Source organism: Anarrhichthys ocellatus, unplaced genomic scaffold (assembly GCF_004355925.1).
Source record: "Anarrhichthys ocellatus isolate YVR2014 unplaced genomic scaffold, GSC_Weel_1.0 scaffold29, whole genome shotgun sequence".
Taxonomy (NCBI): Eukaryota; Metazoa; Chordata; class Actinopteri; order Perciformes; family Anarhichadidae; genus Anarrhichthys; species Anarrhichthys ocellatus.
In genome coordinates this window covers 1,750,701-1,765,205 of record NW_022280059.1, presented here as the reverse complement: position 1 = coordinate 1,765,205, position 14,505 = coordinate 1,750,701, and the positions used below count along the sequence as shown (strand labels likewise).

The following is a 14,505-nucleotide window of genomic DNA, read 5'->3' as shown; positions in this document are numbered from 1 at the left end:
TGTGTGTGTGTGTGTGTGTGTGTGTGTGTGTGTGTGTGTGTGTGTGTCACCTTTTACAACTCTAAAGATCCAGCGATCTCTGGATGGACAGTAGACATCGAATAGTTTAAAATAAAACACGTCAGTCATAGTCCTATTAATGAATACGTGTAGTTTTGGATGCATTAATCTTATGCAATTCAAACATCAAATCCATATTAGTTTGCGTCATCGTTGCCTGCTCTATCAATAATTTTTCATATTGTGTTCAGGAGTTATTGGAAACCAACTTTCTGAAACAAAGCAGCTCTGTGTTCACAATAGCTGGCAGTGATCGATGTGATTTGTTGTAAATGTAAAACACTGGCATTGGTCTCTTTCAGAAGCTAATGCAGCATAACGTGTGCTGTAGCTAAACCACTCCAGACGCCCAATGTTTACTTCATCAGTTCTCACTGCCTTTGTTCCAACATGCCCAAAATCGTCCAGAATGTGAGTTCTGCCAGAGAGGAAAAATGTTTTGGATCCACAGCTGAGTCATTCATTTGTGCTGCAGAAAATAAATCAGACAATATGGTGTTGTTGATGAAGGAGTTCGAGCGAAGGCTGAGATGAAACTATGAAGATCAACTGTGTGTGCTTTGTGGACTTCAAGAGAGGTTCAAGGATCGGCTGTTTGTAGTTTGATTTGTTTTTTCTCAGGCTATTAAGCTTCATGTGGACTATGGGATGTTGCTCGTCTTTGCTTACTTCTATGGCGAATAGACTTTTTTTCTTTTCTTTTCGAGATTTTGGATTCAGGCCAGCTAGAATATCATTTATGTACACCAGTGATCTCCTTTGAATTGCTGCTGTCTGCCAGACTTATTGTCTTTGAAAAGACAGAGGCGGCGGCGTAGTAGCAGCAGTTTAACTGAGCCGGAGGGGAATGAAGCCTGTGTGTGTGTGTGTGGGCTGTCAAAACAATACGTGCCAATGAAAATCAACATCAGCGTGTCTTCCAATCTGATTTGTGAATGATCACTGTTTCAGCCCAGAGGACCCGGCAGCTCAGTTCAGAGTGAAACTCATAAGATATGGAAACGTAGTCATGCTATTATGTAGATATTTCCTGGCAACCTATTAAAAGAGTTTTTGGATATTTAGTTTTTGATTTCAACCCTAATTCTCTTACCAGTGTTGCTGAAACTTGGAACCCAATAAGCTTTGAGACTTACAATGCCTGTCCTTTCAATTTTCCCTACTTCAGTAACTCAAAAGTAATCTGCTTTTCTTTGGGAAGTGATTGGCTGATTTTTCTAATCGTCTATGTCTTCCTCTGCCCAATGCCTTCCCTGTTAGCAGGAGAGAGTGCTCTTTCTCCGAGTGAGAGCTCCAAGTATCTGCCGGTCAGCAGAAGGAGGGAATGTGATAGTGACAGGTGCAGCCACCTAAAATAGGAGAGGAGCCGAGGGGGAAGGCCCAGGGCAGAGCAGGCAGAGGTAACGGGAGAGAAAAAGAGGCCCGCACACGGAATAACGAGGGGAGCACGGAGCGATAACGGAGAACATCAAACAGAGTAGTGTGAGCGACGGCAGAAGAAGCTGACTGTGAGAGAGACGAAGCCCTTCTGTGTGCGGTTGAAGGGTTTCTCAGCGGCACAATAGTCATAACAGAACCCCGTCATTCATAGCACGTTATACCACATATCACCAGGATATATGCCTATGCTATTTCTTAATGAAATCATTTTTGTTTTGGTGTCCCACTGTCAGCCAGTCAGCAGAGAAACTTAGTTAAACCTGTTGTATTGTGACGCCAAAGCAGAGGCAAAGAACTGTATCACTGTCTCTCATAGTTCACTTTATTATATTATTTGTTTATGCATCATTATTAGGTTTTGAAAATGAGGCGATTTACACGTCGCTTATGAGTATTCATTCAATGTATGGAACATTTGTAACACTGCCACCATCATATGATCTGCTGAGACAGGCTTTTAAATGTCGAGAGAGAGAGAGAGAGAGAGAGAGAGAGAGAGAGAGAGAGAGAGAGAGAATACATACATTCCTGGAGACTTCGGTTGAGCTGTTTACCTACAAATTCTTATATATATACTATATATATATATATATATATATAGTATATATACTGTATGTATGTTGTCCTCGTAACTCTCTGGGCTGGGCTGGACTCTGAGGTAGAGTGGCAGCAGCAGTTACCTGCAGTAGAAAAGCCTGACTTCTCCTGAACTATATCTGTATCTGTTGACACTGGTGGGGAATTAAGGAGATGGTTTGGCTATTTTCGAGGTGATATGTAAGAGACGGTGTGTAGTGTGTGTGTAACCTAAACTCTTAGCCAGACCTTTTATATTCACACTTTTCGTATCCTCGAGCGGCACAGACCCTTAACTCTCACTCTACAGTGTCTTTGGGGGGGCATGAAAAGAGTCTCATCTCAAAATGCTTTAGAGGCATTGATTTAAGTTAAAAAATAAATTATCGATTATAAATGAGAAATGTTTGAAAGAAAGACTCAAAATTAGGGTCAAAGAGAAAATAGGCAGGTTGTTTGGGAGATTTTTATTCGAGCAAGTAGAGAAGAAAACATGAGAGAGAGTGCATGGCTGAGCAAAGCGGGGGGCCACCAGGCCCTTCAAACTGCAGTCTGTGATGGAGGATCCTGATAGTGCACCTGCATGGTCTCTGCCAGTTTTCAAAGGGAAACCCCATCACCGCTCTCCACCCACGTACCATGCAATGTGCTGCCCCTCTCTCTTTTTATGTCAACAGAAACACAATCAATGGCCTGTGTCAGCACACTGTGGTCAGAGCGTGGGGCAGAAATCTGGAACGTAAACAAAGAAAGGACATTATTATTCGTCATTATTCGTTTGATTAGAGGGATTTGGTTTCTGGGCAGGCGATGCAGTGGCACTTCAGAATGAGAGAGTATGGTGTAAAAAAGGTGAAACCAATACTGAGATGAAAATATTCAGAAATCGGTCGTGAACCAAGATGTAAACAAATCTGGGCGAAACAGTAAACAATATTTTAAAAACAACCCTTTCAACTTGCAGACAAATACATGAAGCAGCTGATTACCTGCCGGTGAGAAGACTTGTGTTCATTTCCCATCATAGCATCATTTGAGTATAAAAATGTCCCGCACAGCAGGTCACCAGATAAACTGATCTGATCTCTCTCTCTCTTGGAGACCATGGGTCCCATTTCCCAATTTGTACATCCTGGATTCCTTTCCTCACCTCCTCTCCTCCCCGTCTTAGTCCCGCCCACAGGAGATGCGAGCAGAGGAGGCGAGGAAGAGACGCGAGGAGAGAGGAGTCAAAGCAACAGGCTTTTTAACGAAATGAGCCTCGGAGCTGTCAGTTAAATGGCATGTTGCACAGCTTCAGTGTCACGCCTCTTTTTATACGTCACAGGTGCAGAGAAGTCTTTCGCAAACGATGCACTGGTGTTTCCTCGCTTATAGCCCGTCCGACAAGCCTCCTTGCTCCTCGAGCATTTTAAGGAATTGGGATGTCCATCAAGATGGAGCGCTGAGATCGATTTCCAAGTCACAAGCCTGAGGATGGAGGAGGCACAAAATGGAGAATGGATCGGAGGGGGCGGATATATACTCACCATTTTGCATCGGTCTGCTTCCTGTGGGGGACGAGCAGCGTGTCTGCTCGTCTGGGGAACCCTGGCTACCCTCTTTCTGCATTTGCACCAACAGTCGGGCCCTAGAGAATACACAAAGGTGTCTGCTTTCAGGCGCTATCCGTGCCCATGGCTGTTAATCCCCGCTGCATTACACACCTCTATTTGCGCACAGTAGTGTGTTTGTTTGTCTGACTGTCTGCCAGTTTACATCCAATTGTCTCTTCCTCTCCCTCTGACCCCAAACGTCCACATAGCCCGGATGCTTTAGCCGCCGCTGTAACTCTACACCCACCGTGCTGATGGGACATCACATGGGTTTCACGTCTTTGCCCCGCACGGCCTAGGCTTCCCCCTGTGCGGCCTACCTGCCTCGGCTCAGATACAGTCACCTGAGATCAACAAATAATCAAGAGATGTGCTCGGCTCCCAATAAAGCGTCAGGTGCACACCCTGAAAGCTGCCTCTATTAATATGAGGGTGAGTTAAGCCCGGGGGTGTGTGTGTCAGCTTTTCACATATTCACATTGGAAGTGGTCCACAGTGCGACTCTTGTAAGGACACAGCTCTGTAGCTGCTGATGCACTTGTCAGAAGACTATTAAAAGTCCGTCCAGCCATGGACCAAGTGCTGGCTGAGGCTTTTGTGTTTATCTGCTCCGTCAGCCGGTTCTCTCAAGGTTCTGTCTTCTGCCCAATATCATACTTGACTGGTTGAGTCTGTGAAATAATCCAAGGCTGTGGTCCAATTTTTTGCTTCGGACAGTTCCTAACTGAGTGAAATGGTCCAAAAGTGTAAAGTGTCAGCTATGATACGAACTGTTCAAATACTCTAAACACTATAGGGAAAGGTGCCTCCTTTAGCAGAGGGTACACCGGACCATCCTGTATGAAAGGAAAGGAGTTATTGCCGTCCCACAATTCCTTGCTGTGGCCACATTTAAAGCGCCACACCATCTGCTGTCCATAACAAACTGCCGTCGTTGTTTTAATTGTGTATTTATGGATTAATTGAAAACATCCTTCCAGGAAGTGTGGTTCTGTTTTGGACAGGAATCCTTACTTGAACTGAACAGCGTGGAGTTTGTCACTGTAGCCATCTTCCATTTTATATCTGTTATAAATAGAAAAAGAAAAAGCAAGCAACATCTCTCTGACCAGCCGGATCCTCTTAGCACTGCGGTTGTCTTTTCCTAAATCCTTATAAATTCTCCCTCACATCTTTCCTTGACCTCACGACATTTTCTATTAAGCTCAAGGGAAAGTGGTTCGACCGTAATCGACCGCGGCCCAAGTTTCAAAGTCCACTCTGTTCATTTGATGAATGAGAGGTTGTTTCCCTCTCCCTTTTTACCTTGAAAATAATTTGTTGTATGACGTCAGACCAATAAAACACCCTATTCTATTATACTAATGGCTTCCTACAAACGTTCCCACGGTCACTTACTCAGAGGATTTGTAGCTGGTTCAGCAGTTAATCAAAATCCAGACCACATATTTCTATAAAAGAATAACAGTCCTCATTTTTATAACACTAAGGACATATTTACAGAATGATTTGCATAGATGAGATATTAATACAGAAACAAGGTAGCGTGTTCTCTGGGTCCTCTTCCCTCTTTGATCTTGCCTAGAGAGGTAGAGTGAAGTAGATTTGTAGGAATAGATGGATGGATGAACATTGGGGCATACATCGTCCACGGCTGTCATCCGATCGTACATCTCGTCTCGGAGCAGTGAGTCACTCGGTTACTTCAGTCTGCTTTTAGACAGCCACAAGCTCAGCCCTGTCTCTTAATGGGGACTGCAGTCTGAGTCCGTATGCACTGTCCTCCAAAAACGTGGCCTGTTTGGCCCAGTTACAACTTCTCGTCTCAGAACATCCTCCATGTCGCCGTAGTGCATATAGCTACTCATCTCAGTGTGAGAGGTAGATGTTGTTGGTGTACGAAAAAGAAATCCCACCACTTTGCTTTAACGCGATAGGAAACTCGATCCCTCTTTTGCACAATACCTCCTTGAGATTTACAGATTTTGCCCGAAAGCCCCCCGTTGCTACTGTCCATGTGCGTTTTTTAGTAGCAACTTGAGTCGCATATGGAGTTGTGTTGCTCGTGTCTGCAGTGAAGGGGAAGAGGGCGCATTGCTCCACTTTCCAGAGTGCAAAGCAGGGAACACGAGGACAGGACGGGAGGAGACATTTCAAGGCTGTAGGTGAGATAGATGATAGCCCGGCCGAAGGAAGAGGGGAAACTCTTCAGCCAAAGAAACACGAGAGGCCTCTGGGTATAAGAGAGGTGTCCATGTTATGAGGACACGGATCTGCAACACTTTCCATTCTCATAAACATGCATACTCCCGCGCTGTCCGCCCTGTTCTCCTGAACACTATAAGTCACGGCACATCGGTGGCGCTGAATCATCAGGGCAGACAGTGAACGGGTCAAGAACGTGAAGACAGAATGAGTCATTAGTTGTTGGGTGAGAGGGGAGAAAAGTCAGGGATCTGTCCAGAACTGTAGAGAGGAATATTTAATCGGGTTAAGTGATGCATCCACTGAGTGGCAGAGTAGAAGGAGCAGCTGAGAATGTTGAGTGTCAGGTGTGGGTTTCACAGGGGGGGGGGGTGGTGTTTATTGCCGTGTTTACAGCGGCCTCTGGAGGGTCCGGGGTCTGACGAGGAGCAACAAATTGCTGTCGGTTAGCATTCTGCTTGTGCAACTGAGTTGCATGTGTCTTTTGTACTGAGAACAGCTGTTTGTAGCCTTCTCAGCTGGTCATTCAAAAATATAAATCTTTGAATGTCACTTTTTTTAAATGCATATTTTATACTCTGCAATCAGCTACAAACGCTGCCAGACAAAATAACAATATTATTTAATTTCAAAAGACATACAACTATATAGTTTTATGATTGGAAAAGAAAGAGCAAACAATGAAAATGTCTCCTGGAGTTTTTTAGTTTTTGCGTACTGCACAGCAAGTTTAAATTTTTTCCATTATGTGCTGCAGGTTTTCCTCTTCAGCACTCCTTATGAAGCATGTCACTGTAGTCAATAAAAGGTCAGTATTGCAAACAACATTGCCTGCACCAAATGTCAAGCGATGTGCTGTAGAGACACAAAAAGATGTGTACTAAAATATGACAAAGTGGGCGTTTCAGGGACAAGCAGCAGCAAGAATCGAAGGGAACTGAACTCAGTAGTGTGAACATAAAATAACGTGTCCTGCAAAAGAAAAGCCAGTGATTTATAAACGTGTCGTGTTTGTGTGTCGGCTGCAGGATGACCAGGTGATTCTGCAGTGCACGGCCTCCATCCTGAAGGAGCAGCAGATTAAGCTCTGTCTGTCCTGCGAGGGCTTCGGGAACCGTCTCTGCTTCCTGGAAACCACATCCAACGCTCAGGTAAGAGTCTCTCTCTCTCTCTCTTTTTGTCCGTCCTGTACTGTATGTACACCGTGTGTTCATCAACTCTTTGTTTTTTCCCCCTCTGTGCTGTGTATACGTTGGGCAGAATGTGCCCCCGGACCTGGCCATATGCAGCTTCGTTCTGGTGCAGTCCCTGTCGGTCCGCGCTCTGCAGGAGATGTTGGCCAACACGGTGGAGATGACCGAGGTAGGACTCCAAATGAGCAATAGGTAGAAGAATGTTTGGAAAGGGGATGGAGACTGGACCTTCTTTTTGAATGAATGATAAATAAAGAAATACACTTTGGTATGAAGAATATTTCTGACTGATGAAAACTATGTCTGTTCTTTTTATAATGTAGTCGACTATCTAGTTTTGTTGACAGATTTTCTTAAGCACACCGTTTTCTTTTAGTTTAGTGTTCCTCAATACCTTTTCACTAAGAGGAACACTACGACATCTATGGAAATATGTATCTTTGCTGTTTTACATAAGAAATCAAACACCAATTTAATCTCTATGTCCAGTATGTAACAAAAAAGTGCTTAGCTTAGCACAAAAACCTGGAAGCTCCAACAACAATGCCTTCCATACATTTAAAAACTATCCTTTTTACGTGTTGTATCTCAAGTTTATAATTTTGTTATTGATCTTCTCATGTGACTGTTGGTGAGAGGGCCACCAAGCATATTTAAGATTCAAGATATCTTATTTTTATTTGTAATCAGCTTTAATCCGCCTACCCCAGCTATGAAGCTCCAATTTGTAACCCAATTTTATTCCACTATTATTATAAGACATTACATATACAAGGTTTGCACAGAAGATGTTGCTTTACAGATGATAAATGAGACTTGATATGTTCCTTCAACTGATTTATAATTTAAAACGTATGCCTGTCTTTATCATTATATCTACTAACTGTACTCAAACCTGTACCAGCACCAACATGGATTAAAGGATTTAGGTTCCAGGTTCCAGTCCTGTGTTTTGTTAGAGGGGCTTTTTGTTTAAATATGGATCACAGATTGGGCGTTTTTCTATTGTAAAGCGTCCTGTACATCATGATCCTTCAGTCTATGTGAGCACCATAGATGAACTCTGCTTTTATTTTCCTATGATTTCTTAAAAACCTTTATCTGACACCCTCCCCTCCGCTTCCCTTCCTGCTCTCTGCCAAGCAGGCAGTCGATTTGGACCAATGGGTATGTCTGTTAATGTGTCTGTCTTCCTGTAACGTGTGTGCCGACCAACCCGGCGACCGTCCTGGTTCCTCTCCTGTTGCCCACTCACTGTCCTATTGAATGAAGTAGTGCTGTATCATTCACACATCTGCACTCATACCCGTCCACTGTCTTTAGATACATCTTTTATGCTGATATTAAAAACTGGTTCCTGGAAAGATGGAAATAACAACAAAGAAGCTTAATTGAAACATTTGATCTAGCGAGGTGTCACAATGCATCATTCATTTGCGTTTCATGCAGAAATATCACCAGCAGATTTGTCTTCTTGCCTCATACATGTTACGGTACCTCACCCTGCTTGATGTTCCTTTTTGTTTCAGCACATTTGTTCTTTGTTGACGTTGAGTTGATTTCTGTTCCCCTTTGAATACAGAACATGTTTTCACACTGCTGCAAAAAATGACTCCAGCCTTATCCAACTTAGCTTCCTTTAAAAACATGGAAATCAATACAAGTTTAATATTTTTCTTTTCTGATGGATAACTTGTCAAACATATTAAAAAACACATAATTCTGATATATTTGCTATCTGTCTTTGAATGCAAGTTACGACTATAATTTAAAGCAAAAAGATTTCTATATTTCACTATTCTGACATAGTCCTAAAAATGTCCAATTGAACCGAAACCCCATTTATCCCGAAAACAGATGGCCATTGCTCCGCAGGCCCATTGCTCCGAAAGTGCAACGAACAGAAGCACATGGCCAATTATTATGCACAATGACCTCACCAGACCGTATTTATATATTTTTTTCCTACTATGGCAAAGGCATGACCCGCCCTACTCTGCCTCTGATTGGCTCACCCTGATATTTCTACCCTAACCCTAACCAATCTCACTCCTCATGCCTAAACCTAACCAACCCGACCAACAAAGGCACCGAGTAATAATCAGACCTGTCTCTTTGTTAGCGCGATATCTCAATAAGTAATGCACAGATTTTAACATGGGCCAAGGGTGATGCTGAGGGAACATGGGACGGACCCCGACATGAAAATCACGCATAATAATAGAGACAGATTTAACTGAAAATGTGGACAGAAAAGTCCATATTTCAGCTTTTTTATAAGATAGATGACAGAAACCTTCTCTGGCTGAGGCTAATGGAACTCTAGAGAGGCTCTCGATTCGCGGCATTTTATTAGTTTCATTATTGCAGCTGGCTCGGTCAGTTCCTGGCCTGACAGGAGTTGGGAGTTGTGGACGAGCCAGGCCTTTGAACTGGTGAGCAGGGGATTGAGAATTGCGTGGCATGCAGCCCAGTGGAGGGTCCCGCCCGCCTCTGTCAGGGCTGGATGGGGAAACCCGACACCCCCAGAGCACTGGACAGGCCTATCCCCCTCCTTATTAACACGCACCGCTACCACCACCACCTGTCCTCACCAGGCCTGGCGCTTATGCACACCAGGGCTAATGGTGCAGTGTTGCCACTTGACACACCGGCCCCCGACTCGTCCCAGTGGATTATGGGTGCTTAACCCCACAGAAGGGTTTAGCATTCTCCTCCTGTGGGCTCCACTAAATGGTTGTTTTGGCTAATCTATCTATAACTCTCCCAGTAATTGTGTTTTCTTATTCCATCCTTGCTGGATGTTGAGAAAAGGTAGGATGGATTAATGTTATGTTTGCTGTTTATGTGAGATTATAATCTGTGGTGATTTGTTTTGCTTTGTCAGTCCCGTCATTGTGATCCCTTCTCTGAGAATTATGATTTTTTTCAGCAGAGCATCTTCCCAGTTTCAGCAATGTCTCCACACTGCTTTGCTATTGATGTGGTTCTTGTTATTTTTCTTGTATTTGCATAAGAATGGACCCCGACACGTCCTGTACGGTATTTGTTTTGGGAAAGAGTCATTGTTCAGCGATGTGGAGCTGTTAATTGATATTGTTTCATAGTTATTGTGCACAACTGACTCACTACAGTATTCTTTTCAGGGATGTTGCCACGGTAAATGTTGTAAATTGCCACAATTATCTACATTCACTTTGCCCACCCGTCTTATCCGTCCCATTCTAATCTCTCCTGTATCTCTGTCTCTACAATAAAATGACAGCAGATGTTTTACCCGCAAAGGATATACTTGGACAGTCTGTTTTATGTCACATGCAACATATGCAGTAATATTAATATACAGCAATGTTATATTTGACATACAGTGCTACATTCAACATAGAACAAAACAATACAGTCTCAACAACAAAAGTGTCGGTGCAAGTTGGTCATGATGTGTTTTTTCAGTTATTCACAGTCTAGACCCTCAATGTGCTCCTCTGATCTCTGCACCTTCTAAAATACATCATTTTTTCCCCTCCTTGTCTCATCAAGGTGTATTCAAACTGTATCGTCAGTCTTGACAGGCTGGTCTGTTAAATATCTCTCTGTCTTCTTCCCCTCCAGTCGTCCCAAGGTGGGGGTCATCGTACCTTACTGTACGGTCACGCCATCCTTCTGAGACACTACCACTCAGGCATGGTAAGTTGGTTGGAAGAAAATAATATATGATGGTTTAGTTCCACTTTCTTTACTGTGGTTTACAGCCTCATTTGGGTTTTTTATCTGCGTTGTAGCAAAGTAGTGCAGTCATGTCCTGAATAACAACTTTCTCCCCAGTACCTGAGCTGTTTGACTACATCTCGGTCTCTCACGGACAAGCTGGCCTTTGACGTGGGCTTACAAGAAGACGCCACTGGTAAAACCAAATTTGGAAATCCTTTTTCAAGCTTTTTCTCTGAGCTGAAACTCATTATCCTCTGGTAGTGTTGTTACATTTTGTTTTATTTTTGGGGATGATATGGTTTTTGAATTTCGCCGAGTTGGCCACCTTAAACTACTGAGAAAAATGGAGCCAGAAGTGCATATCTACTATTGCAGAGCATAAGGCCTGTCACAAATCATGATGACTACTTTTGTCGGGCAACATGTTGTCTCAGTGTTATTGCCAATTTAAGACCATTTATGCCACTGATATAATGACAATGTATAGTAGCATAACAATGCAAGGACACCCTTTCAAAGAGCAGTGGACTTTTAATTCTTAAAAATATTTAGACATTGGAATTTGGAATGTATTTTTCGTGACAGGCCTACAGTACAATTCTTTCGCTTTGTACTTTAGCTGAGAAATATACATTGTTATGATAATGGTTAATGTGTGGAGCAGTATGTTGTAGGTTAACTGTCAGGGCTTTTGTTTTTTGTTTCAATACACTGTGAGTGAAGATATCAGTTGCAAGTCACGATCTCTGTTTGTTCTTCTTCGTGCAGGTGAGGCATGTTGGTGGACCATCCATCCAGCCTCCAAGCAAAGGTCAGAAGGTGAAAAGGTCCGGGTGGGTGACGACCTCATCCTGGTCAGCGTGTCCTCTGAGAGATACCTGGTAACACTCCTCATACCCCATCCACTGTGATGTTAAACAATGGAAGATTAAGACATGGTTAATCTGTGCTAAACTCCATCTTTTCCGCTCCTCTTCTCCACCTCCGTCCTCAGCACCTTTCCTACGCCAGTGGGGATCTGATGGTGGACGCCTCCTTCATGCAGACTCTGTGGAACATGAATCCGATCACTTCAGGATGCGAACTTGCTGAGGGTACAAACCTGCCTCACACATTTTGCTCTAAGATAACCAAGAGACATTTACACACTCACTGTGGTGCGTATTCCTCCTCCCAGGGTTCCTGACAGGAGGTCACGTTCTCAGGCTGTTCCACGGCCACATGGACGAGTGTCTGGCCATCGCTACTCCAGAGGAAGGAGAGGAGAAGCGCAGGTGAGAGGAAGAGGACGCGGAGTGTTTCTGAGCAGCAAAATATCTCGTCAAGCTGATACCATATGATCGAATGTGTCTCTGCTACAGGATGGCCCACTATGAAGGCGGTGCCGTGTGCAGTCAGGCTCGTTCCTTGTGGAGGTTGGAGCCTCTGAGAATCAGGTGGTTAATTGACTTATGCCAGATAAACTTTGTTGACAGAATTATTTTTGGTGAGTGATAAGTCAATTTTATTTAGAGCTCCCGAACCCAAATTGGGAGCTGGTTCCACAGGAGAGAAGCTTGATATCTGAAGGCTCTGGCTCCCATTCTACATTTGGAGACTATAGGAACCACAAGTAACCCAGGATTCTGGGAACGCAATGTTCTAATGGGCAATTAGAGTACTTTGGGCTCATTAAGATAGGATGGTGCCTGACCATTCAGGGCACTGTAGGTGAGGAAAGGATTTTAAGTTCTATATGTGATTTTAAAGGGAGCTGGTGCAGAGAAGCCAATATGGGAGAAAGCTGTCCTCTGGATCAACTGGAGAGTCTGGCCTTGAAGTAACAAATGCATAGATTTCTGCATAATTTGGAGACAGGATGTGCCATATTTTTGCAATGTAACACAGGTGATAAAAGACAGTCCTTTTAATTTAGTTTTTAATGTGGGAGTAAAAGGACATATACCAATCAAAGATAACTCTGAGATTCTTTAGGGTTGTGCTGGAGGCCAGGGCAATGCCATCTAGAGTAATAAGATAACTTGTTTCGGAGGTTTTTGGTACAAAGTACAATGTATACAAGAAAATGACAGGTCATTTAGGTTTTTATGTCCTTAAGGCATACTTGGAGTTTAGCTACCTGGTTGGTTTCATCTGGCTTGATCAACAGACATGATTGGGTATCATCTGCATAAGAATAAAAATTGAAAAGATACAAAAATAAAAGAAATGTGAGGAAAGCAAGAAGAGGATGACATGCAACAAGTCTCCTAACATAATCAAACTGATTACATGGATGTTGTGGTTACATTTAAACTACTAGGCTACAAGCTCACTTTTTAACAACAAACACCGGAGAATGATAATAATGATATCGCAGTAACTGGACAACTTTGTTGGCTTTTTAATATGTTGTTTTCCCCCCTAATTTCTTCCTGCAGCTGGAGTGGTGGCCACATGAAGTGGGGTCAGTCTTTCCGTATTCGTCACATCACAACAGGCCGGTACCTGTGTCTGGATGAGGAGAAGGGTCTGTTGGTGGTCGACCCAGAGAAGGCCAAAACCAAACTCTCCGCTTTCTGCTTTCGTGCTACAAAGGTGAGAATTAACATTTTGAGTTTCTCTGGTGTCTTGCCTTTGGTTTCTGTCCATCTGTTTTTAGGCTTTGATTTCTTCTCTCATTGACCTCTCTGTGATTTTCTCCCACCCCTCTTTTCCCCCTTGGTTTTCCCGAGCAGGACAAGGTGGAGGTGGCTCAGAAGCGTGATGTTGAGGGGATGGGCATTCCAGAGATAAAATATGGAGAGTCCATGTGCTTTGTCCAGCATGTGTCCACAGCCCTGTGGCTCACGTATGCCGCCTTGGATGCCAAAGCTGCTCGTCTGGGAATGATGAAGAGAAAGGTCAGGATCTTCACTGTCTCAATGTATGAGCCTAACTAAGTTAGTGCTGATTATGTGTACAATGGTATTGGTTATGTCCAGACTTTTAATAACATTTATAGTCATACAACAATAAAGATAGAAAGTAAACTAAAGTAATGGTACCACCTTAACACCAGAAGAGTTTGCATGAAACAGATATTTGTCTTTGAGGTTTCTTGGCTGAAGTTGTGTTGTTTAATGATGTAGACTAACTGTCTGAGTATCTTAAGCACAGGATTAGCATACTTAATTGACACAGCCACTAGAAACAGACGTTGTAGGAGAAGGACAGAGAACTGTGAGGCATAATTGTTAAAAAAGGCCTCAGAGTGAGAAGACTGGATTTTGTTGGTGTGCAGTCCATTATCTACGTACGAGAACATTTGTAATAAATGTACTTTCTGTTAGAAATGGAGTTTAAGAGGGAGAAGTAGCTACTAATTGTGGTTCAAAAGAGAAGGTTTTAAGCGTTTAATGGCCCCATAGCGGTTATGTCAACAGGGAATTTATGGTGAAGGACGGGGTTAATTGTCATGATTGCACTGAAATACTGTCATGCGCTGTGTTGTGTACAGTGAGGCAAGAAGCTGTGCAGGTGTTACTAATTAAGGCATGGTGTGCTTGAACCCTTAATTTGGAGTATCATACCTTTGTTAATCAACTGGTATTAGATTTACCATCAACACAATTCCTGCTGCAATTATAGATCATTTGAGTAATTAGGGTTGTGTGAGTTGTGGTCCAACTCTTTATTTTCATCACTTAAACTGTAGCAAAGTGAAATAATGATTATTTCTTCCATAACTTGTAATTATTTACCGTGGT

The 14,505-nt window shown here is 43.1% G+C and overlaps 1 protein-coding gene across 18 annotated transcripts in view; it reads left to right on the top strand.

Annotated features, from left to right (window-relative positions):
- Positions 1-14,505, top strand: part of ryr1b (ryanodine receptor 1b (skeletal)) — a 74,023-nt gene that overhangs the window by 7,750 nt on the left and 51,768 nt on the right. For 15 of the 18 annotated variants that reach the window (XM_031863706.1, XM_031863699.1, XM_031863698.1 and 12 more), the window contains 11 exons: positions 6,905-7,027; positions 7,137-7,238; positions 8,216-8,236; positions 10,679-10,753; positions 10,892-10,970; positions 11,546-11,658; positions 11,772-11,871; positions 11,955-12,051; positions 12,139-12,213; positions 13,198-13,354; positions 13,495-13,659. In XM_031863706.1, the coding sequence (XP_031719566.1) occupies positions 6,905-7,027; positions 7,137-7,238; positions 8,216-8,236; positions 10,679-10,753; positions 10,892-10,970; positions 11,546-11,658; positions 11,772-11,871; positions 11,955-12,051; positions 12,139-12,213; positions 13,198-13,354; positions 13,495-13,659 (1,107 nt within the window). Of the gene's footprint in view, positions 1-6,904; positions 7,028-7,136; positions 7,239-8,215; positions 8,237-8,346; positions 9,884-10,678; positions 10,754-10,891; positions 10,971-11,545; positions 11,659-11,771; positions 11,872-11,954; positions 12,052-12,138; positions 12,214-13,197; positions 13,355-13,494; positions 13,660-14,505 lie in introns of those variants that run through there. The other 3 variants (XM_031863714.1, XM_031863703.1, XM_031863712.1) reach the window with 2 other exon arrangements.